Here is a 23,830-nt window from a genome sequence, read left to right on the forward strand (position 1 = left end):
TCCAGGCCAAGCGTTCCCCAGTTCCTAGATCCCCAGGGTTCAGAGAGCCCTGGGGTTCAGAGTGGGCCCAGCTGAGCACCGAGGAGACAGAGAAGCCCAACCAGAAATGGGTCTGGGTCCTGTTTGTTCTGTGGTTTCCAGGGCAGAGAAGAGGCATCTAGGAGCCTCAACATGCCCTCTGATTTTCTTCAATGAGCAAAATAAATCGAGACCAGCCAGTGTGATTTTTTTAAAGTGTAAAATAATGGTTCTCAAAGTATGATTCCTGGACCAGCAGCATCAGCCGCTGGGAACTTGAAAGAAATGCACAGTTTTTAGCCTTACCTCAGACCTACTGTCCAGGACCTGGGGTGGGGGGGGGTGTGCCCAGTGATTTGTCTTCTAACAAGCTCCCATGGTGCCCCTGAAGCTGCTCGGGTTTGAGAACCCCTGGTCTCATGATTCTGCATGTTCAGCAGTGCTCTGGGCTAGACTGGTTTGAACAAACATGTCCAGGCATAGAAATGGAATACTTTCTGCTTCTCTCAACTTCACAATGGTTGCTCAATGTAAAGCTGTCAAGGTCTTGTAATTATTACTCCAAATGAGAGGAGTAATAAGGGGGTGTCAGGCTTCTGAATGGGCATTTGACTCATATGGCATTGTGGGGACAACTTTCCAAGCAGCAGGCCAAAAGCCTCCTGTCCACAAAGGGACGTGCATAAAAATAGTTTGGCTGTTTCCAATTAGGACCAGATGGAAACCATCTGGACTGCTCACCCAGGAGGTTGATGTAAATCAGCTCAATCTGACCCTTTATTTTTAAACAAATAGAACTCTTCTACCAAGACCAAACTCACTCCCCAAACAAACACCTTAATGACTGCAAAAGCAATTGTCCAATGTGGGAAGCTGGTTTTTAATTTCCTTTGTGAATTCTGGAAAGCATGACAGGAAACTATGCAATAAATATGTATTAGATGCAAAGTTGTTTCTATTGTTTGAGGCAAAGGATTCCTTGGGAGACAAAAGACCTTCATGGCTCCCATTGTCGACTGGGTTCAGTCTAGACTCTTGGCCTGACATGCAAAGTCCTCTTTCCGTCTTGCCAGGGCCACCCTCCCCACATCCTCTTGTTCTATGCGAACCTGCGGGTTCATGGCTTGCCTAGTTAACGTCTATCTTCCTCACCTAAGTCCTTCCTTTCTCTCCATGCCAGATCGGATCGTTCACAAAGCCTTCTCCCCAGTTCCACCCTGGGGGAGAATGCCCTTCTCTGAACCCAGTGTCCACGTTTGGTCCTTGCAGGTGCTACCTTGTGTGGTTGTTTGTTTCACAGGTGTGCAGCCCATCTCTAAATTACATTCAGAGGCTCCTTGTCATGGGTTCAACTGTGCCCCCTTCGGAAAATTCGTATGTTGAAGTCCTAACCCCAGTAGCCAGAATGTGAGCTTATGTGGAAGTGAGGTTGTTGTAGATGTAGTTAGTCAAGATGCGGTCATCCCAGAATAGGGTGGGCTCCCAATCCAATATGACTGGTGTCCTTATAAAAAGGAGAAATATGGACACAGAGACACACACGGGGAGAATGCCATGTGAACACAAAGGCAAAGTTTGGGGTGATGCATCTACAAGCCAAGGAACACCAAAGATGGCCTGCAAACCACCAGAAGGTATTAGAGAGGCATGACCAGACTCTTCCTCACAGCCCTCTGGAGGAACCAACCCTGCCAACACCTTGATCATGACTTCCAGCCTCCGGAACTGTGAGGCAGTGAATTTCTGTTGTGTAAGCCACCCAGCCTATGCTACTTTGCTTTACGGCAGCCAGAACAGACTAATACAACACTTGAAGGCAAGAATACACCTTGTGCCCCACACAGAACTGGCCCTCGATGACCATTTTCTGTTGAGGCAGCTGCAGTGACCAGAAGGTAAGTCTTTGGGGCAGGGACTGGGGCTATTCGGCTACAGCCCGCACACACCAGCCCAGAACAGGCCTTGAGGAAATTTTACCCCATCAATGCCGACTGAAAGAATGGCCACAGGCCACCTGCGGTTCTTCACGGCCTCTAACCTTTTCCCTGGAAAACTGTAAGGCACTGGACTCCCCAGGGGGCATGGCAGGAGGGTCCGTATGGCTCACAAAGGTCAAAAGAAGAAAGTCTGGTGCCTTTGTGCCAGGTTTGAGTAGCTGAAAGGCATTGGTGTAACTTGGGCCTCAACATAACTATTATTTAAAAGCTGAAGGATGAGTTGTCATATTGCTCTTTTTTTGACTTTTCTCTCGAACCATGCGCCTTCTAAGTGGGTTTAACACCTGCAGGGCCTACATAGATGAAGAGTGAGGGCCTGGGTGGGGGTGGCACATAGGAAGAGTCACATTCACAGAGGGCCTCACAGTCAGACCCTGGTGTCATGGCCTAATGATGTCATGCTTGGATTCGCTGCGCTTTTATGTGTTAGAAGGGTTATCTTGTTAAATGTAAAGACTTCAGATATTGTGCAATTTATTTTAACATTTGCCATTAATTAGTTTTTTTAAAAAATAAATCAGGAAGGCTTAACAAATAGAAGTGATCAGGGCCTGTGTCCAGCCTTCAGAAGCACTGAAGCTCCCAAATAAAGTTTTCCTTTTGGTCTTTCTGCAACGCCGAGTTAACTTGCAGTGTGACGCAGTCAGACACTCCATCTTTGTTCTTTCACCACTTTCTCTTACGTCTGGATGAAGAGTTAGAATTGGTGACCCAGCACTGCTCTGCCCTCAGGTGTCATCTAGCCAGTGCAGGGTCGGTCCTCTGTAGGGCCACCTGTCCTCAGAGTGGTGATCATCTTTATCCTCATAGGAACCCCAGCCAATTCCTCTGAAAGGATTTTTGGTTGAAAATATCCCCAAATGGTAACTGTCTGTTATAGACTGAATGTTTGTGTCCCCCTAAAATTCATATGTTGAAATCCTAAACCCCAACGTGACAGTATTAGGAAGTGGGGCCTTTGGGAGCTGATGAGGTCATGAGGGAGTATCCCTCGTGGATGGAATTTGTGCTCCTATAAAGGAGCCACCAGGGAGCTCTCTAGCCCTCCCTCTGCCATGGGAGAACACTGATAAAAGGTGGCTGTCTATGAAGCAGGCCCTCACCAGACATTCAATCGTCCAGGGCCTTAGTCTTGGCACTCCACTCGAATCAGCCTCCAGAGCTGTGAGAAATAAATGTTTGCTACTTAAGCTACCCTGTCTGTTGTATTCTGTTAGATAGCAGCCCAAGCTGATTAAGACACCACCTAAAACAAATGAGAACCTAGCATGGTTCTTTTCTCTCTTTTTTTCCTTTTAGTAGGTTTTCTAAAATCTACCAGCACTATCCAGTGGAAAGACAATATTTACATTGACAACAGAGACAGGGTATGATAAATTTTCTCACTTTGAATTTTCATTTGGCATTTTAGATCATAAGAATTTGTAATTTTCAGGCCGGGCGCGGTGGCTCACGCCTGTAATCCTAGCACTCTGGGAGGCCGAGGCGGGTGGATTGCTCAAGGTCAGGAGTTCGAGACCAGCCTGAGCGAGACCCCGTCTCTACTAAAAATAGAAAGACATTATATGGACAACTAAAAATCTATATAGAAAAAATTAGCCGGGCATAGTGGCGCATGCCTGTAGTCCCAGCTACTCGGGAGGCTGAGGCAGTAGGATCGCTTAAGCCGAGGAGTCTGAGGTTGCTGTGAGCTAAGCTGACGCCACGGCACTCACTCTAGCCTGGGCAACAAAGTGAGACTCTGTCTCAACAAAAAAAAAAAATAAATAAAAATAAAAAAAAAATAAGAATTTGTAATTTTCTTTCTTTCTCTCTCTCTCTTTCTTTCTTTCTTTCTTTCTTTCTTTCTTTCTTTCTTTCTTTCTTTCTTTCTTTCCTTTTCAGACAGAATCTCACTCTGTTGCCCCAGCTAGAGTGCTGTGGCCTCATCATAGCTCACTGCAACCTCAAACTCCTAGGCTCAAGCGATCCTCCCGCTTCAGCCTCCCAGAGTGCTAGGATTACAGGTGTGAACCACTGTGCCCAGCCAAATTTGTAATTTTTTAATTCAGTGAGATTTCATAGAGGAGATACAAGGATAATTCCAGGACAGAAAAAAGACCACACAGGAACAGATTAAAACTGAAGAAGAGAAAGCCAAGGGTGCCAAGCTTGACTGTAAGGGCCAGTTGCCTTTCCCCAAACTAATGGTATAAAACAACATGAAATGGACTAAAACAGAGCAACACAAATTTAGTTTAGCTTCCATGAGGAGCTTTCCAAAAACTGCTGGTGACACACCCAGTGATAATCTTGTGCTGTCTCTTTAGAATTTCTGAGTAGTGACGCTGGCGTGGGATTTAGGAGCCTTGTGAGCACCGCGTCCTCATTTTGCAGAGCAGGGTGCTGGGAGCCAGGCATGAGTGGGAGTGTCAGAATAGACTTCCGGTCCCTAACACTTAGCTGCGAACCTTTAACACTCGGACAGCTTCTTACTTAGCGTAACCCTGCTCAGCGGTTATGGAGTTAGTGATTTCTTAAAATTCCTTCTGAATGACTCAGTTTCTGAGTCTAAGTAACAATCATAGGAAGGAAGCTCCGAGCTGAATGTATCAGGTCCTGCTGGTTGTTTGTTGCAGATATAATACTCCCAAACTAGCCTAGGCCCCACCATCTTTTTTTGGAATGCTGAACGTGCCAAAGACGAATTCCTCTGGTGGCCATAGCAAAGCTGTTCTACGCTTGGTTTACACGAGGTCACGAGACATTGAGTTTTCTTTTTTCTCCACTTGAGTTTTTGTCTCTGTTTGGGGCAATTAATTAGCAGTGAGAATACACAGCCCAAGAAAGGAGAAAAGTCATTTAGAAGATGAAGGAAGTGGAACGAATAGTTGAAACAACACACAAAAATACCTTTTTTTCTCTTTTTCTTCCCTGAAGTAGTTTTCACTGTTACAGCTTCAGATGATTTTGTAATCTGGTTAAAAGTTGAACTTCTTCTCTCTCCAGCTTGTTGAAAAAAAAAAAAAAAACATTAAAAAAAAAAAAACCAGCCTATTCAAAGTCAAATGAATGGGTTTTTGACATACTTTGATCCTGGCTATTGTTTTTATTTTATATACACTTCGGGCAGAGATACTTCTCACAAGGGAGAATTATCTGACCCACTCAAGATCTTATTCACTCCAGTTCAGGCCTGTGTTTTCGTGTTTCTCTCCTGAAGACTTGAGGTGAACACACAATCAAGTAGGGCCCAAGAACCATCCCACCAGGCCTCCTGTTAATTCTTCTTTACAGACATACGTGGCCCTCTGTAAAAGTGGCTCCAATCCCTAAGATCAGTGAGCAGGCAAGAATACCTTTTGGCATGTGTAAAGCAATATATTAGGATATTATCACTCTGGAGTCATTCTGGACTCTTCCTTTCTCTTGCACCCTACACCCAATGTGTAGGAGACAGAATAGTGCAGCATCTGACCACTTCTCACACCTCCTTGCTACCACCCAGTCTCACCTGGGTAGACACCTCTTGCCTGGATGACAACAGCCTCCCAGCAGGTCTCCCTCCACCCTCACCCCACGCAGGGCTGTTTGCCACGATGACTGGGGGGCTCTTCTCAAACCTGAGGCCCATCAGTCACTCCTCTGCTCCTCACTAGCTAACAGGCCCCTCACGGTCTGGCCTTACCCTCTGCACAGGCAGGCACCCTCCTGCTGCTCCTGAGCAGGCCTTAGGGCCTTGGGACAGGCGGTTCCCTCTCTTGGGACAGGCAGTTCCTTCTGCCTGGAATGTTCTTCCTCACTTATCGGCGGGGCTCACTCCCTCACCTTCTGTGTCTGTACCCAGATGCCACCTGTTCAAGGATGTCTGTGCTCAACCGTCTACTTACAATCACATCCCATCCATCTTCCTTCTCCAGGTTCCCACATTCACTCACCTCGCTTTGATTTTTCTTTTTCCATGGCAATTATCACCTTCTAACAAACTATAGCATGACTATATTTATTACAACTTTAAAAAATGCTCTGATCCCCCTGCGCCCCCTCCACCCCATGTGCACACGCACACTGAGTGCCCAGCCCCTCTGCAAGAGCTGAGAGCTTTGTCTGTTTTATGGACTAAAATATCCCAAGCACCTAGACGAGTATTTGGCGCATATTAGGGCACACACACATGGACACACACACACACACACACACACACGATGAAGGAAGGAGCATCATTAAGATGGCATTTATACATTACAGCAAGTAATTAAGAAAACAAACTTGTCATTGGGTGATGAGGCCATTGGACCCTTTGTTTGTCAGCAACAGAAAGCCCCTGTGCCTGACTCCGGCAGGAAGGAGAAGTTACAGGGAGGCCTGGGTGTAGCTCACAGAACAGGAGAGAAAACCAAACACTTGGGTCTTACGAAGCAGTGTTCTCAAAAGATTTTTGCTGTTAGTACATCCTAGAGGAATACGGAAAAGCTCGTGTGCTATCTTGCACATTGTTAGGTTGGCATCTACATTTTTCATCGTAAGTTTTAAAGTTTCAAAGGATGAGATTTCTCCTCAAAAGAGAATGGCAAATATTGACATTTAAAAATAAAATCTGTTATATCACTCTCTTAAGTGGATTGAATGGAATCTAAACTCCTAGCAATTTGATACTCATCATCATTCATTAGAACACCCCAAACAACAAAAACACGAGCAAACTTTTCTTTAGCAATTGAAAATTTTACATTATTCCCTTTTCTTCTTGTGCTTCTACTTGTATTTCCATTTACTTACTCTGTAGAGTTTTATATGTGAGAGTCTTTTATAGATCATACTGTGATACTTCTCTGTAATAAAGAGGCTACATATACAACTATTTAAATTTAAAAATTTCTTGGTATCATAGGGCTCTAAAGTATTAATATTTCTTCTGCAGTTATTATATATTATCTTCTGCAGTTAGGAATATATAATTGCTCATACAATGTATTTTACACATACTGATAAATCCTAATTAAATATAAAAATAAAATTATAATGAATACATTGCTCAGTGGGATGGATGGTGCTGCTTTATTCATTTGTTTTTATAATTAATTCATGTATTCATTGCAGAATATTACTACTAGCATGAGGCAGAGTTCCGCGCCAATTCATTTCTATTTTTCACTGTTATAGTTTCAGTGCTGAGAAATGTTGCTCACACAAGTTGGGAATGGAGGAATAGGGTTGCCAGATTCAATCTCCCTCTCCTATATACCCCTGACCCCTGCCCAGTATAGGACTCTCAGCTGAAGTCAAATGTCAGCCACAAAATGCCATTTATAGGGGAGTAAGCAGCTGTTATTCTTGTCTGTCCTGCATTTGTCCTTCCCTCTGTCTGCTCTTTGGGGGGCTGCCACAGCCCCCTGTGAATTATGGGATGCTGGCAGGGCTGCTGTCCCAGCATCCCAGCTGCCCCACAGGACAGGTGTGTGATCATTTCCGGCCAGTCATGGTTCACCATGGCCTGGGCCACAGAGACTGGGCCAAGGGTAGGTCTGTGACCCAAGGAGGGCCAATGAGAACCTTCCTGTGGGATTTGTTCCATAGTCACTGGAGGAAAGGAGCTCACGCTTTCTGGCTGATTCCTGAGTATACGGCCCTGGGACTGCTGACAGGCACACCAACTGCCTTTTCCTGCTTGGAGGAGGCCCGGTTGACTGGGGAGGAAGAAGGCTGCCCCTCTGAAGAGAAGTAGAGCCAAGAGCAACAAGCCCTGGGTCTCCCAATGACATGGTGTGAGCCACTGAATTCGGCCATCTCTGAAGACAGTCGTACCCACGGACATCTCACTCATGTGAGCCAATAAAACAATCTTGTTCTTTAATCCTGTTTGGGTTGCTTTCACTTTTAACCTAAAGAGTCTGATTAACATGCTGTGCTAGTTTCCTACAGCTGTAACAAGTGACCACAAACTTAGTGCCCTAAAACAATGCAGGTTTATTATCTTACAGTTCTGGAGGTGCAAGGCCTGAAATGGTCTTACAGGCCAAAGTCAAGGTGTCAGCAGAGCTGCGTTCCTTTGGAGGCTCTGGGGGAAATTAGTTCGCCTGCCTTTTCCAGCTGCTAGAGGCCTCCTGCACTCCCTGGCTCCTTGCCACTTCTTCACATCACCCCACCCTCTGCTTCCACTGTCACGTGTCCTCTCTGACTCTCCCACCTCCCTCTTATTAAGATCCCTGTGATTACATTGGACCCACCAGGATAATCCAGGACGATCTCCCTATCCCAAGATCCTTAACTTAATCTCATCTGTAAAGGCTCTTTTGCCACGTGAAGTGACATATGCACAGGTTCTGAAGATGAGGACAAAGGCATCTATGGGGACCATCATTTTGTCTCTGGCACATACTCAGGAAAAGAATCCCAGCTGACTGCTGAGAAGGTCGCTTTTAATCACAAAGCCAGTTTCCTCCTTTCAGGTGGCCCCAGCAGGAGCTTGGTGCCAAGTTCCCCAGCACTCACCTGGGAGCAGCTGAGGGGCCTTTTGGGTGTCTGGTGAGGCTGTGGCCTGCTGGCCTTTCCCCTGCATCTCTGCATGCTCTGCCAGGGGTTTGAGGAGAGCCAGAGCTCCGGAACATTGCAAGTAATTGCCATCAAGGTGCAGCTCACTGGGGAAGGGGGTAAAATACATTGCTTATGTGATGTTAGTTCCACTTCCTCAGGTTTGGATTTGAGGTCTTCATCTAATGAAATGATATACCTTGTGATGAAATAATAAATAAATAATCATAATAATTAATTAATAGGCTATACCATAAAAAATAGACTTAGTGACCATGTCAGCTGGCCAAAAACATGACATGTCTTTCAGCATGACATCCTTGATTCTCAAACTTGACTAAAGGATCTTTCTCTTAGCATTAAGAAAAAGCAAACAGGCCGGGCGCGGTGGCTCACGCCTGTAATCCTAGCACTCTGGGAGGCCGAGGTGGGCGGATCGTTTGAGCTCAGGAGTTCGAGACCAGCCTGAGCAAGAGCGAGACCCCATCTCTACTAAAAATAGAAAGAAATTATATGGACAGCTAAAAATATATATATAGAAAAAATTAGCCGGGCATGGTGGCGCATGCCTGTAGTCCCAGCTACTCGGGAGGCTGAGACAGGAGGATTGCTTGAGCTCAGGAGTTTGAGGTTGCTGTGAGCTAGGCTGACGCCACGGCACTCACTCTAGCCTGGGCAACAGAGTGAGACTCTGTCTCAAAAAAAAAAAAAAAAAAAAAAGAAAAAGCAAAAGCAAACAAAAACAACTAGAGGCGGCCGGGCGTGGTGGCTCATGCCTGTAATCCTAGCACTCTGGGAGGCTGAGGCGGGTGGATTGCTCAAGGTCAGGAGTTCGAGACCAGCCTGAGCAAGAGTGAGACCCTGTCTCTACTAAAAATAGAAAGAAATTATATGGACAACCAAAAATATATATAGAAAAAATTAGCCGGGCATGGTGGCACATGCCTGTAGTCCCAGCTACTCGGGAGGCTGAGGCAGGAGGATCGCTTAAGCCCAGGAGTTTGAGGTTGCTGTGAGCTAGGCTGACGCCACGGCACTCACTCTAGCCCGGGCAACAGAGCGAGACTCTGTCCCAAAAAAAAAAAAAAAAAAAACAACAACTAGAGGGGAGAAAAAGATGATTAAAATCATAGTGGGTTGTATAACTCAAGACAGAACGGTGCCAGGGTGCGCAGGGGGCGGCCGGGGGACTCATCTCACCAAATGGCGCTCTGGCTGATGACCGAGGCCAGCCGGGGCCCACTCTGGGGCCGCAGACCACAGTAACGCAGACTGAGGCCTTGAAGCCTTCGGTTGTTCTCCAGGCCTGCGAAAATGCTCTCAATTTCTTCATTTCCAAATCTAAAAAGAAAGGAAGGTGTCAACCTAAACAGAGAGAGGGGCTCTCTGAAAGCAAATGGTACTTATTTGGGGATCAGCATCACAATGGGAATACACGGCCATAGTAAACTGTGTGGGTGCTCAGGGAGGTAAAGGAAGACAAGGGTTTTTAAAGGAAAAATGAGGAGGTTACATAATTGTTTTGAAATAATTATCCTTGGCTACAGGGATCAATAACAAGGGTGGCGCCAGTCTAAGGCTGAATAGGCAATTGGTGGGCGGATGTCCTCACAGAAGCATTTGTAATGGCCTTTGTGCAAGATTGTGGCTTTTGCAGTCTTTTGTGATAGTTGTTTTTCCCAGGCATTTATGCATGAGAACCCTCCCTCCCCACTTGGCCTTCCCCAGCTCTACTGGTCAGGTTTTTTGTTGTTTTTTTTTTAAACACAAATGACTCCGTTTTAATTCTGACAATGTTCACAACAGGAATAAATTAGTGACTTTTAAAACCTATGTCACGCACTAGATTATTAATTTTGATGCCCTCCCTGGGGTAGTTAGAGGCATTTCTGCTGATCCTTAATTTGAACTTCCAGGGCCAGAGCGGGCTGTGGGGGTAGGCTGGGTTGGACTTCGGGGGCAGCCTGGGTGTGGAGGGAAGGAGACCCGAAGTCTGCCTCCTGGTAAAGGGAGCAGAAGATGCTGGAGCCGCCCATTCAAGGGAGCAGAGCGAGAACAAGCTCTGAAGGCCAAAGCTGGCCACTCTGGGGAGAGGCGAGATGGCCCAGGGGGCAGAGATGGGAGGAGCCTGGGAAGACTGCTGTAAGGAGGGGCCTTTTACAGTGTGTCCAGAACAGGGTCAGGAAAGTTCCACCTCTCGTCCCTCCCTTCACGGCCCTATGCTGTTCCCTCTTCCTGTACTGCCGTCTCTGCTTTGCAAAGTGAACCCACATGCATCCTCAGCAGCCTCCGGGGGAAGGTGATGGTAACATTTTATGGGTCAGGAAACTGAGGTTTGGCGAAGTAAAGCAACATCTTCAAGGAATTTGGAATGTCAAGGCTTGAACTTTAAGATGAGGTGGGTAGTCTAAACAGAAATAACTTCTAAATTTATTAATTCATTAACAAGTACTGTTGAGGGCCCACAATGTGCCAGCTACCGAGGTGGCTGTGGGGATGCAGAGGAGAGAGGAGGGCGTCCTGCCTGGTGGGCCTCACACTGCCAGGGGAAGGAAGGACCTGCAATTCCCAGGTCCGGTCACCTGCAACTCTACCAGGGCTGAGGGCTCCGGTGGTGATTCCCAGCGATGCAACCCTGACGACACTAGGCGTCTTCGCATCAGCAGCACTATTTCAAAGGACAATTAAAACAAGCTGTTTCCTGAACATGGAATTCCTTCTCTCCTCTTCCCACCAGCGCAAGTCTCTGGGTGTCCCTCCAAGGATATGGGGTCTACAGGGGTCTCTTAGCAGTGGGCTCTTCCCAGCAGAGTGCGGGAAGCTGGGGCGACTCCCAAGCAGGTCCTGCAGTCACTGCACAGGGTCCTGAGCACCTCGCCTTCTGCTGCCCTGCCCACGGCCCCACCCAGCATTCAGACCCCTGGAGAACCTCCGCAGAGACCTTCCTCTGCTCAGCTTTTGCTAATGAACTTGTCCACTGTTACCACCGGGGCTTGACAGGATCCTAGTTCTTTAAGGGGTCTTGGCGCCCCTGTGGTATCACTTCTCCAGCATGAGTCTCTTGCCCTCCTCACAGCCCACTGGCATTTTGGGTATAAGGTTCTTCCCATCTGACTGCACGGGAAGAGTCACAGAATCATACCCTTCTAAGGTGGAGAGATATTTTCATTATAGATCAAAAAGGTTCTGTGACTTTCTCCAGATTGTACAAGCTGTTTGAAATTATTTGTGGATGGTAAATTATAGACCCCAGGAAATCTAGTGCCATGGATCGGAGGTGGGCTGTGATTCAGACAACCTGGGTTCACATCAAGGGTCCATCCCCAAGAGCTGAATGGCCTTGAATAAGTCTTAGCTCATCTGTAGTCTGGGAATAGAAAAGGTACATCTCTCATATGGTTGTTGGAGAATGAATAATCCATGCAGTGTGCTTGGCACACAGTAAATAACACCCTCAATAACCTTTAGCTGGTGTTATCATTATAATTCTCCTCCTGGACCCTCCCCAAACATGCTGGGCATCCCTGCCCCTGAGGGACCTGCTCTGCCCCCACCCCACCTTCCCCCCACCTCCTCTCCTAGTGAACACTGGCCCACCGCCTAGGAAACTGTGGGTGCCCTTAGCTGAACTACCATAACAATGGACATGGACATCTTTTGTGACTTTTAGACTTTCTCCCTTGCATACGTTCATATCTTCCCTAGCAATGAGCATGGTGTCCTGCGTAAACCAATATTTGTTGAAGCAATAAATGAAAGAAAAGAGAGTCTTTTGGGGAACCCTCACACTTACGCAGAAACATTAACTCTAAGGAGGTGTAAGAGGATTCTCTTTCAGCCATGCCTTATGAGGTACGAGGAACCCAGACGTGGCCCTCCCTGCCTTTGCTTCCCTAGTGGCAGTAAGAGCCCCACGGGGACTCCACATTCCAGCCTTACTTGCAGTAGTCCAGGACAAGAGAATGCAAACTGCTGAACTGCAGAGCCTTCCCAAGGCGCCCTAGGGACCACAGATCCATCTTGCAATCAACGATTTCTAAGGTGGTGAATGGGCAGGTGGCGCGCCCCTTCAGTTCCAGAAACAAAGCCTAGAATGCAAGGTGTAAGGACACTTACATGACGATGACAAACAAGCCTTTTGCTTTACTATGTTGCTCACAAGTCAATTGTGTTAATTACCTCATTTACCAAGTCAATTGTATTAATTACTTCAATTAACTTTCTGCTAATAATTACCTAAGGAAAAGGTGGCACGAAAATAAAATAATTTCCCTTTAAAACAAAAATTCCTTGAAGAACGATATGGGAAACACCAAACTTTATGATGAGATAAGTTATATTGGAGGATATTATCTTAGATGTTGGTATGGGCTGAATTGCGCGTCCTCCCAAATCCTATGTTGAATTCCTAACCCCCAGTACCTCAGCGTGTGGCTGTATTTGGAGATGAGGTAACTAAAGAGGTAATTAAGTTAAGTGAGGTCATTAGGGTAAAAGCTTTACCCAATATGACTTGTTCTCTTATCAGAAGAGGAAATTTGGACACAGATGGACAGAGAGGGAAGACTATGTGGAGACATAGGGAGAAGACAGCCATCTACAAGCCAAGGAAAGAGTCCTCAGAAGAAATCAACCCAGCCTCCACCTTGATGTGGACTTCCAGCCTCCAGAACTGTGAGAAGATAAATTTCTGTTGTTGAAGCCACCAAGTCTGTGGTACTTTGATATGGCAGCCTGAGCTAAGACAGTTGTTGATGTTCTAATCAACAAATTTATCCTCCTACGGTTGTGTTATTTTTAGTAGAGAGGTGCAGATATGCCAATCTTCTTATAACTAAATAAAAAATTAGCTGTCATTCATAGCCATGAATATTAGGATTTGGAGGTCTGCTTAGAACGGGACTGTGCAAATTCAGTAACCAGGTGCTTCTCACATGGAAGCATCCGGACTGGCACCATCGCATGTTCCCACAGTGTCCTGAATGCAGGGTCATGGCAAGGTCATTCCTTGTGGTAACAAAGGATACCGATGACACTTAAATCCCTACCTGAGAGGAGAGGATATGTAAAAATACCAATCATGACAATGTCGTGAAGGCCACCTTTTAGCAATTAAAACCTCCAGAGCCTGAGGATTCCTTCAGTTCAGAGTTTAAGCCCAGGGGAGGCTTTGGTGGAGTTGGAGGATTTAGGGTTTTTTTTGAGGTAATGACACGTTGGTCAGATGTAGGATTCCAAATTATATCTTGGCCGAGATTAAAAAGGCACTTGCAACCTTAACTACAGAGCTGGTGCTAAGACGTCTTTAATGACAGACGCCTAGTTTGAGTGCTGGATTGGGTTTCTCGAGCCGTGTTCCTGACAGAGGAGCCCATGCGGCATGTCGAGGCCTGTGTTAACATTCATCTGGGCCGAACAGACCCTTGACCGGGTCCTGAAGCTCCCACCCAGAGTTTGTGCCGTCACTCTTGGGCATCGGCACTGCTGTGGGCAGGACCACGGCCATGCAGGATAGAGTTCCTCAGCAGCCCCGGGCTCAGCACGAGGGTGGCATTTTAAGGAACTGCAAAGGATCACTTTTAACATGAGTGGACAGCATTCTATTTCCCGCTTGGGTGGACTGGGTACCCTGATTGACCCTCTGAATAAAAGCAACTAAAAATGCTGGCTACATATTTAAAATATCCTTTTTAAATTTATTTTTAAGCTATGGTAAAATACACATAACATTTACCATCGTAACCAGTTTTGAATGTACAGTTCAGTGGCATTAAGCATTCACATTTTTGTGCAATCCTAACCAGCCACCCATCTCCAGAACTCTTTTTTTCCATCTTGTAAAACTGCAACTGTATACTCATTGAACAATAGCTCCTCAGTACCCCCTGCCAGACCTTGGCAACCACCATTCTGCTTTCTGTCTCTATGAAACTGATGATGATAGGTACCTCATAGAAGGGGAATCATGCCATATTTGTTCTTTTGTGTCTGGCTTATTCACTTAGCATAGTGTCCTCAAGGTTCATCCATGTTGTAGCATGTGTCAGAATTTCCTTCCTTTTTAATGCTGGATGATATTCCATTGTATACACCACATTTTATTTATCTGCTCATCTGTGGATGGGCACTTGCATTGCTTCCACCCTTCAGTCATTGTGAATAATGCTGCTATGAACGTGGGTGTGCAAATATCTCTTTGAGACCCTGCTTTCAATTCTTTTGGGCATATACTCAAAAGTGGAATTGCTGGATCATATGGTCATTCTATTTTTAATTTTTTGAGGAACCGTCACACAGTTTTCCATAGTGGCTGCACTACTTTACAGTGCCACCAACAGTGCACAAGCCTTCCAATTTTTCCACATCCTCACCAACACTTGTTATTTTCTGTTTCTTGGTAGTAGCCCTCCTAATGGGTGTGAGGCGATATGTCACTGTGCTTTTGATTCGCATTTCCTTAGTGATCAGTGACGTTGAACATCTTTTCATGTACTTATTGGCCATTTGTATATCTTTTTTGAAGAATGTCTATTCAAGTTCTTTGTCCACTTTAAATTAAGTTGCTTGTTTTTTTTTTTTGTTGTTGTTGTTGAGGTATAGCAGTTTTTTATATATTCTGGATGTTAATCCCTTATTAGATATATGATTTACAATTATTTTCTCTCATTCCATGGGTTGCCTTTTCGCTGATAATTATGTCCTTTGGTGCATAGAAGTTTTCCATTTTGATGTAGTCCAATTCACCTATTTTTTCTTTTATTGCCTGTGCTTTTAGCGTCATAGCCAAGAAATCATTGCCAAACCCAATGACAAGAAGCTTTTTCTCCACGCTTTCTTCTAAGAATTTTAAAAATACTTTTAAAAAATGTTGTAATTGGCTAGTGGGTTGGTGAGGAATACCCAGTGGTCAATGGATGAGGGAGAATGGGAGCCTGGTAGGGTGCGCAGAGCACTGACGCCAGCTTTCCCTTGGAAAGCATCACTGAAGCAGTGGAAATGAGTGTTGGTTTTTATGGATCATGGAATCCAGGGAATAGGAGGTAAAACCATGGCCACTGAAGGTGAGGAGTTCAGTAGAAAGTTCTGCATGAAGTTGTGGCCCAAAACACAAAGTGGGCCACAGCGTTATGCCCTTCGAGTAAGGATGAACTAGAAATAAACCCAACTCTCCTTTCCCCTAATGAATCCCAGGGAAAATTGCCTTTCTCAAACTGATAATTACAGGGAAAAAATATATCCCCTGAGAACTCACAAACTAGTCTGAATACAGCTTTGCACCCTGAATTAATAGCACTGGGATGGTTCGAAGAAACCTAGCTCAAGGATTTGGTGTAACCCTGGGATGGTGGCACCCTGAGTGCATGGCAGACGCAAATGCAAATACTCTCTGGGTCTGGAGGAAGCTGTCTTCAGAAGAGAGGAATTGCCACAAGGATTTTTTTCTGGAAATAAGAGTTCATGGTAAAAAGAAATCACAAAAACACACACAGGAATGTAACCATGAGTAAGAGCAAGTAGAAGCAAGAGATAACAATATCAGATCCCCAAAGAATTCAGATTATTGAAACTATTAGACACAGAATATGAAATAACTTCAATACATTCAAAGAAATAAAACATGAGATTATCCTCAAAAAGAGAAAAAAGCAAGAGACTAGGAAAATGGCCACTAATGACGTCTCCCAGTCTCTACTCCCTCTTTCCTCCCTAAAACATAATTTTATGATAACCAAACATTATAATTTTACCTATTTGGTGAATTTTACATAAATTCAAGCATACAATATGCATTCTTTTGTGCCTCTCTTCGTTTGTACAAGACTGTGTTTGTGTGAGTCATCATATTTTACTTTTGTATAGCTGCAGTCAGCTCATTTTCATTGCTACATAGTGTTCTGCTATATGAATACAGCACCATTTATTTGTTCATTCTACTGTGGATGGAAATTTGAGTTGCTTGCAGTTCTTGGCTTCTGTGAACATATTTGCATATGTCTCCTGGTGCCTATGTAGGTACGTTTATGTTGGATATATACCTATAGAGTGGAATTGCTGGATCACAGACTTTGTAATCAGTAGGTAATACAGTATGGTTTTCCAAAGTGATTGTACCGATACACACTCCCACAGCAGTGTATGAAAATCTCAGTTGCTCCAAATCTTCATTTGCAATTGGTAATATGCATTTATTTTCACTGTTCTATTGGTTGTAGAGTGGTATTTTTTCATTTTTTTTTATTTTGGATTCCCCTGATTCCTAACTAGGTTGAGCACCTCTTAATATTTTTATAGGCTATTTGATGTCTTCTTTTGTGAAGTGTCTATTCAAGTTTTGACCATACTTCTATTGGATTATTTGTCTTTTTCTTAATGATGTGTTGGAGTTATTTATATGTGGTGCCCAAGAACGTTTTTTGATTATATATGTAGCAAATATCTTTTCTAGATCTGTGGCTTGCCTTTTTACCCTCTTAATGGTGATTCTTTTTTTTTTTTTTTTTTTGAGACAGAGTCTCACTCTGTTGCCCAGGCTAGAGTGAGTGCCGTGGTGTCAGCCTAGCTCACAGCAACCTCAAACTCCTGAGCTCAAGCGATCCTCCTGTCTCAGCCTCCCGAGTAGCTGGGACTACAGGCATGCGCCACCATGCCCGGCTAATTTTTTCTATATATATATTTTTAGCTGTCCATATAATTTCTTTCTATTTTTAGTAGAGGTGGGGTCTCGCTCTTGCTCAGGCTGGTCTCGAACTCCTGAGCTCAAACGATCCGCCCACCTCGGCCTCCCAGAGTGCTAGGATTACAGGCGTGAGCCACCGCGCCCGGCCTTAATGGTGATTCTTGATGAACAAAGGTTATTAGTTTTAATGGATTCCAACTTAATCTTTTCTTTTATGGTTGCTGCTTTTTGTGTCCTGTTAAAGTATTTCTACACCCTCAAAATCATGATGATATTTTCTTATATTATCTTCTAGAAACTGCACTGTTTTGCTTTAAAAAATCTGTAATCCACCTGGCATTGATTTGGGAGTATGATGTGAAGTAGGAATCAAGCTTCTTCATCCCTCATACTTAAATCACATTGTCTCACCATCATTGATTAAACGACCATCTATTCCTCAATGCCAAATATTGTCATCTTCATCAAGAACTAGGCCAGTCGCGGTGGCTTACGCCTGTAATCCTAGCACTCTGGGAGGCTGAGGTGGGCGGATTGTTTGAGCTCAGGAGTTCAACACCAGCCTGAGCAAGAGCGAGACCCCCATCTCTACTAAAAATAGAAAGAAATCTTATGGACAGCTAAAAATATATATAGAAAAATGAGCTGGGCATGGTGGCACATGCCTGTGGTCCCAGCTACTCGGGAGGCTGAGGCAGAAGGATTGCTTGAGCCCAGGAGTTTGAGGTTGCTGTGAGCTAGGCTGATGCCATGGCACTCTAGCCTGGGCAACAGAGCGAGACTCTGTCTCAAAAAAAAAAAAAAAAGAACTAAATGTCCATATAAGTATGGGTCTGTTCTAGACTTTCTATTCTTTCCCATTGGTTTACTTATCTATCCTTGTAGCAATATTTACACGATCTTAATTTCTATAGCTTTATAAGAAGTTTTGATACCTGTTAGAGCAAATTCTCCCACTATCTTCTTCTTGTTCAACATTGTCTTACTTATTCTTGGCCATTTACATCTCCATGTAAAATTTACTATCAGTTTTTCAACTTCTGTAAGAAAACCATTTTCATGGCTGTTTGATTCTTCCTGCATCTTTGACCTTTTATCTGGGATCATTTTTCTCTGAAGAATAAACACATACATGCATATGTAATAGAAGTATAACATATGCATGGGGTTGATACACATCAACTTTAGGCTAATGGTACCTCTGGGAAGTAGATGCAGGAAAGAAGTGAAACAACGCAATAGCTGTTTTATTTGTAAATATGTTTGAAGAATATGCTGTAGTATTTCTTTTAGGGAAGCTCCACTGGTGACAAATTCTACTAGTTTCTGTCGGTCTGACAATGTCTTTATTTCACTTTCATTTTTGAAAAATATTTTTGTGGGGTATAGAACTCTTAGTAAGCATTTTCCCTTCAGCGTTTTAAACATATTCAATTAGTTACTGGCTTCCTTTGTTTCTGTTGAAAAGTCAGATAACAGTTTTATTTTTGCCCCTTGACTAATTTTAAAGGTTTTCTCTTTGTCTTTGGTCTTTCATAGTGTTACTATTATGTTCCTACATGTTTGGGATTGATAGTTAATACTTGCATCTGTAGCTTATGTCTTTCACTAGTTTGAGAAATTTCTTAGCTATTATCTTTTCAAGTGTTGCTTTTGCCCCATTCTCACTCTTCTCTCCCCCTGCGGCTCCAATTACACGTATGTGGATTATCTCAGTTATTTGCTACATCTCTCACCTTCTCTTCTGACTTTTCTTTCTTTTGTTAAAAACGCTGTTAAACCCATTTTTTATTTTTAGTTTATAAGTTTTTTTTTGCCAAAAATCTTGATTTTTGTCTTATATTTCCTTGAACATTTTAAACATAGATCTTTAGAAATAAATGTCTGATAACTTAGAATCTTATATCTGAGTCCCTGTGGGCCTGTTTATATAGTCTATTGTTTCTACAGTCTGCATAGTTTTTGTTCATGTTGTCTTGCCTCTTCAAGTAACTTTTTTGTGGCATGTTGGACTTTATCTTTACAGAATTGTTTATAGGCATAATTTGAGGCCTAAGATGTCATAATTATCTTCCAGGGAGTATTTTCATATGCTTCTGTACCCATGAGGGCACCAGCAATCCAGGATCCCTCAATCTAGTTTCAGGACTTGATCAGAAGCTAATCTATAGTCCCTTAAGGACCTGTCTACCTGTGGCTTAGCTTTGTTCCTAGACTGTAGCCCTGCATAGTCTCAACCCAAAGCAAGAGCGAGTTCATTAGGGCTTCCCCAGAAAGGTAGTGTCTCCCAGCATTGACAAGATTGTCAAAAGCACAGTGTAGCTTTTCAGATTCTCAACTGCTGTTTTAAAACTCAAATGCCCTCACAGATAATTATCCCTGTGATGTTCTTCTCCCTGGGTATCATTGTTGATCTCTCATCCTGGATCCGTTATTTACCTAAGAAGTGTGTATGTGTGTGTGTGTGTGTGTGTGTGTTAGCTTATCTTGTTTTCAGTGAAAGAGTTGGTCTGAATTATCTGATTTACCCTTTCCAGAAGCAGAGTCCTTGATAGGATCTCTCATTAGCAGTAATGGAAGTTCAATTTAAAAAAATAAAATACAATTGCATATCTGGCAAAACTATCTTTCAAAAATGAAGGTTACCTGTGATATGATAGCAGTCAAAATTAATGTACATGGAGAAATCTTGACAACATAACATGAGTAAAAAAGTAAGTCATAAAATCATACACACAGTGCAATTCCATTTATGCAAATAAACACATACATGCATATGTAATAAAAGTATAAAATATGCATGGAGTTATACACATCAACTTTAGGCTAATGGTACCTCTGGAAAGTAGATGTGGGAAAAGAAGTTAAACAAAGCTTTAGTTATTGTATTTGTAAATATCTGCAAATTTTATTTCTTAAGAAAAGTGTATTACATCTGGGTGGTGGGTCCATAGATGTCAGTTCTAATATTTTCTCCATTTTCATGTTTGAGCTATTTCATTGAAAATACAGTTTTTTAAAAACAAATAAAGCCCTGCAGCATATCAGTTGGCAACCAAATGAACTCTAGCCACAGCACATGATGTAATATGCTTACATTCAATTTTAAGGTTTGAGGGAATATTTTTAAAACCATGACTCACGAGTCTGGCAATCTCTGGGTTGCTCAGTTGAAGGCCCCAGATGCAGATCTCTTTCCCCAGCGTGTAAAACTCGTCTCGAATTGTCATGAGCAAAGGTTCCAAGGAAACTGGTAGGGTGGTTGGTGGGGAGTCATCAGGTCTTACAAATGTAAACTGGAGTATAAGAAAAAAACTACGTCATCTTGGATATCATAAAAAGTAGTCCATGCGTCTGAAGATGTGGAAAAGGAATATTGTCATTAGACAACATTTAAAATAATTATTAACATCTGATTTGGTGTGCACTGGGGTGGTAATTCAATACAAACTTAGGAAGTTCCTGCCATGTGCAAAGCTCCGTGAAAAGTCCTATAGGGCACAGACTTTTCTAGCAGGTAAATTGGGTCAGGAAATCAATTTAGAGGGTTGCCACCAGCTTTTTCTTTTTTCTCCTTTAATGAGATAGAAAAGAAGGGAAATTATCTGAGCGCATCTCATGGAGTAAGGATAATAATGATTGTCTCATGAGACTTTTATTTTAGTGACATTCAAAATCAAAATGGAGACCCCACCTAAGCAACCCGCCCACCATAAACAGCCCGTATGGTTGCCCTGGTGCGCTGGTACTTACATATGGGGTCAGGATGTTAATTGTATGTCTAATGGTGATTGTAATTTTTTAAAAGTTTGGAAAACATTGCTGAAGTGACTAATGTGAACAAGATTTATGATTAACCCTTATGATTAAGAAGTGGGGGCTAATTATAAGAACTGCAGTAGAAAACAGTTAATTAGTAACTATTTTACTACAAAAAGGCTGGCAGCTCTGGGAATATCGTCCATTGGGATGATCAAGGAGACTTGTGGTGGATCCTAGGGAAGAAACTAGGAAGAAGGGATCAGAGAGAACTGGGAGGGCGGAGGGAGCAGGGCAGAGTGGGGTGGGGAGAGGCTCAGGGGAGGGAGAGGGGCAGGAAGTTCAGAGGACAGAGGGAAGATGAGAGAGGAACTTCAGGAGGTTCTTTTGGCGAGAGGTGCAATGTAACCTTCCCACCTCCAAAACACATTCAGGAAAAATATGGTGAGAGGTATTTGGGCCAAAGTCATCTTAGAATAATGGTCTGTCTTTTTTTTTAATGCGCCCACCTCTATCTAATAATTTCATTTAGTTTGGTGCCTTGTTTCAGCACTCAGCATTTTAGGAAATCGGTGGGTATTTGATCATGCCTTCTGGGCTGGTGTAGAAAAGTTGTGAGGCTGGCTTGTCTGTCTTTGGGGTGCTAGGCTCTCCCTTCTAGTCTCTGAGGTGCCCCCTTTTCGAAAGTTGCCCATTTTGTTTCAGTGCTGACCTCTCCTCTCCTCTTTTCCCCTCACACCCAAGCCCTGGATTTAATCTTAGAAAGAAATGACATCAGAATTTTTTCTGAAACCTAGTGCTTTTGGAGTCAGAGTTCTGTGTGTGCTGACCTCACTCCAAGTGAGCCAGGCCTCAGGATGGCAGGCGTGGGCAAGGGGAGGTCTGGCCTGATGACAGGGACACACCCATCGCCTAGGGAGAGAGACAGTCACTTGAAGAGGTCAGGTGGGTGGCAGGAGTGCTGGGAGGGGAGGTCCTGCAATGGTGACCAAAAAGGTGACCTTCGAGTTGGGCCTTCCAGATGTGGCATAGAAGGGGAGCCGGGGGCCATGGGGGAGTCCTTTCCGGGGAAGTGGTGTGAGAACAGGCAGGTGGGCTGGAAGGGGTGGAAGGGACAGCTGGGAGGGAGGAGCAGGAAGGTAGAAGTGCAAGCAGGCCATGGGTGGCTTTGGATTCCGTTTGGTCAGGAATGCAGAGAGAGTGACACAGCCAGCTTTGGGCTTGAGGGCACTGAGGAACCATGCTCCTTGGGAGTAAACCCTGGCCAGTTCATTTCAGAGAATAAGGAAACTAGACCATACACTCACCTTCTTGAGAACCCGGTCACTGTCAATGCTGCTTTTCAAGTCCCTTTTGATGGCTGGACACACGGACGTCTGAGACTGCGCACAATGCTTCTCATACGTTTTCAGGAATTTTTGAAGAATCGGAACAATGGGCAGGGGCGCCCCTTTAATTTTTCGTTTTCCTTCCTTTACTCTTGACATTGTTTTATAGTGTTAGATCTCACTTGGATTCGGAAATCAGCAACTGGCCCTGAAACCCAACACACAGATGTCTTTTTAAGGAGCAGAACACACCTCGCCAACTAAAAATGGACAAATATTTTTGCATGACCTTCTTGGAACATCTAAAGACTTCATTTATCTTAAAATGTGACTAGTGAGTCAAGATAGAGACAGTTGAAATGAACTGTCAGTTTCCATTTCCGTGGGACCATGTTCTTTTTTTTAGATTCTTTAAAATGGTAGTAGTATCCATGAAACTCAGTTACAGAGGAATGTAATTAACATTAATACTGGGTACTAAATATTATCAAGAGCATGCTGATCTAAAAACAGTATAATTCTCTTCATAGACACAATTCTTGCCAGGCAGTATATCATAGTGGTTAAGAACGTGGACTTTGGAGGCGAGCAGGTCTGGATTTTAGTCTTGTTGCTACCACTTAACTCACTGGGTGGTCTTAGGTAAATTATGAAGACTTTTCAAACCTCTGTGAAATGGATTATGGTTGTTATAAGGATTGAGTGAGATAAGTTTATAAAGCACTTAGCACAATGCCTGACACAGAGTGGAAGTGCTCAATAAACTTGATTATTACTATTGATGTTGTTATTATTATTCTTCTGGGCACAGGAAGCCACCCAATCGGGACTGATTTTTTCCTTTAAATTATCCAGTCCAGAAAGGTCCCTCCATGTTATGACTTAAGGGAATGATGGGGTCTCCAACCTGGATTCACAGAGACAAAGGTTTATGGGCGTTATTGGCGTTTTCCCACATAGGAAAGTTTCCGGCTAGAGGCTGTCCAAAAATGTGCTTATTGTCTTACATCTAAAGGGGCTCTTCTTGTTGGATCCAGGCCTGGTAGAGCATCCGAAAGACACTGGGAAGAGACAGGGCTGTCAAGGAAAGCAAACCTCAAAAGGAACCTGGCTGTGCAACCACCTCCAGTGCTTTCCTACCTGCCTGACTGCAGCAACCGCCTGGCCCCACTTAGGTCCGTTTCCCTCCCAGTAACCAGAGTGACGTTTTTGAAATATAAATCAGATCGTGAGACTCTTCTGCTTAAACCTCTCCAGTGATTTCCCGTTACATTTATCTTCGCTAAAGTTTTTATGTGTCCATTCTATCAGTTATTGAGACAGGTATATGGATGGGAATGACTACTTCTGCTATCGATTCTGCCAATTTTTGTTTTTTATATTTTGAAGCTATGTTATTAGGTGCCTATAAATTTGGACCTGATAAATCTTCCTGGGAGGTCTACTCTTTTGTTTTTATTTATTACCTCTCTTTATCTGTAGCAATGCTTTATGCCTTAGAACCATGGTCCCCAAACTGTACACTGTACAGAGAGGCACTG

The 23,830-nt window shown here is 43.8% G+C and overlaps 1 protein-coding gene across 1 annotated transcript in view; it reads right to left on the minus strand.

Annotated features, from left to right (window-relative positions):
- LOC138385789 (uncharacterized) overlaps positions 1–22,448 on the minus strand; it is a 39,259-nt gene extending 16,811 nt beyond the window's left edge. Inside the window, exons 1-6 of the mRNA XM_069472010.1 lie at positions 22,269–22,448; positions 20,346–20,498; positions 12,465–12,613; positions 9,726–9,866; positions 8,487–8,632; positions 4,908–5,003 (exon numbers count right to left, since the gene is read on the minus strand). Coding sequence (XP_069328111.1) covers positions 4,908–5,003; positions 8,487–8,632; positions 9,726–9,866; positions 12,465–12,613; positions 20,346–20,498; positions 22,269–22,448 — 865 coding nt within the window. The remainder of the gene's footprint in view (positions 1–4,907; positions 5,004–8,486; positions 8,633–9,725; positions 9,867–12,464; positions 12,614–20,345; positions 20,499–22,268) is intronic.
- Between the last annotated feature and the right edge of the window lie 1,382 nt (positions 22,449–23,830).

The sequence above is a fragment of the Eulemur rufifrons genome, chromosome 7 (genome assembly GCF_041146395.1).
Source record: "Eulemur rufifrons isolate Redbay chromosome 7, OSU_ERuf_1, whole genome shotgun sequence".
In the NCBI taxonomy this organism is placed as follows: domain Eukaryota; kingdom Metazoa; phylum Chordata; class Mammalia; order Primates; family Lemuridae; genus Eulemur; species Eulemur rufifrons.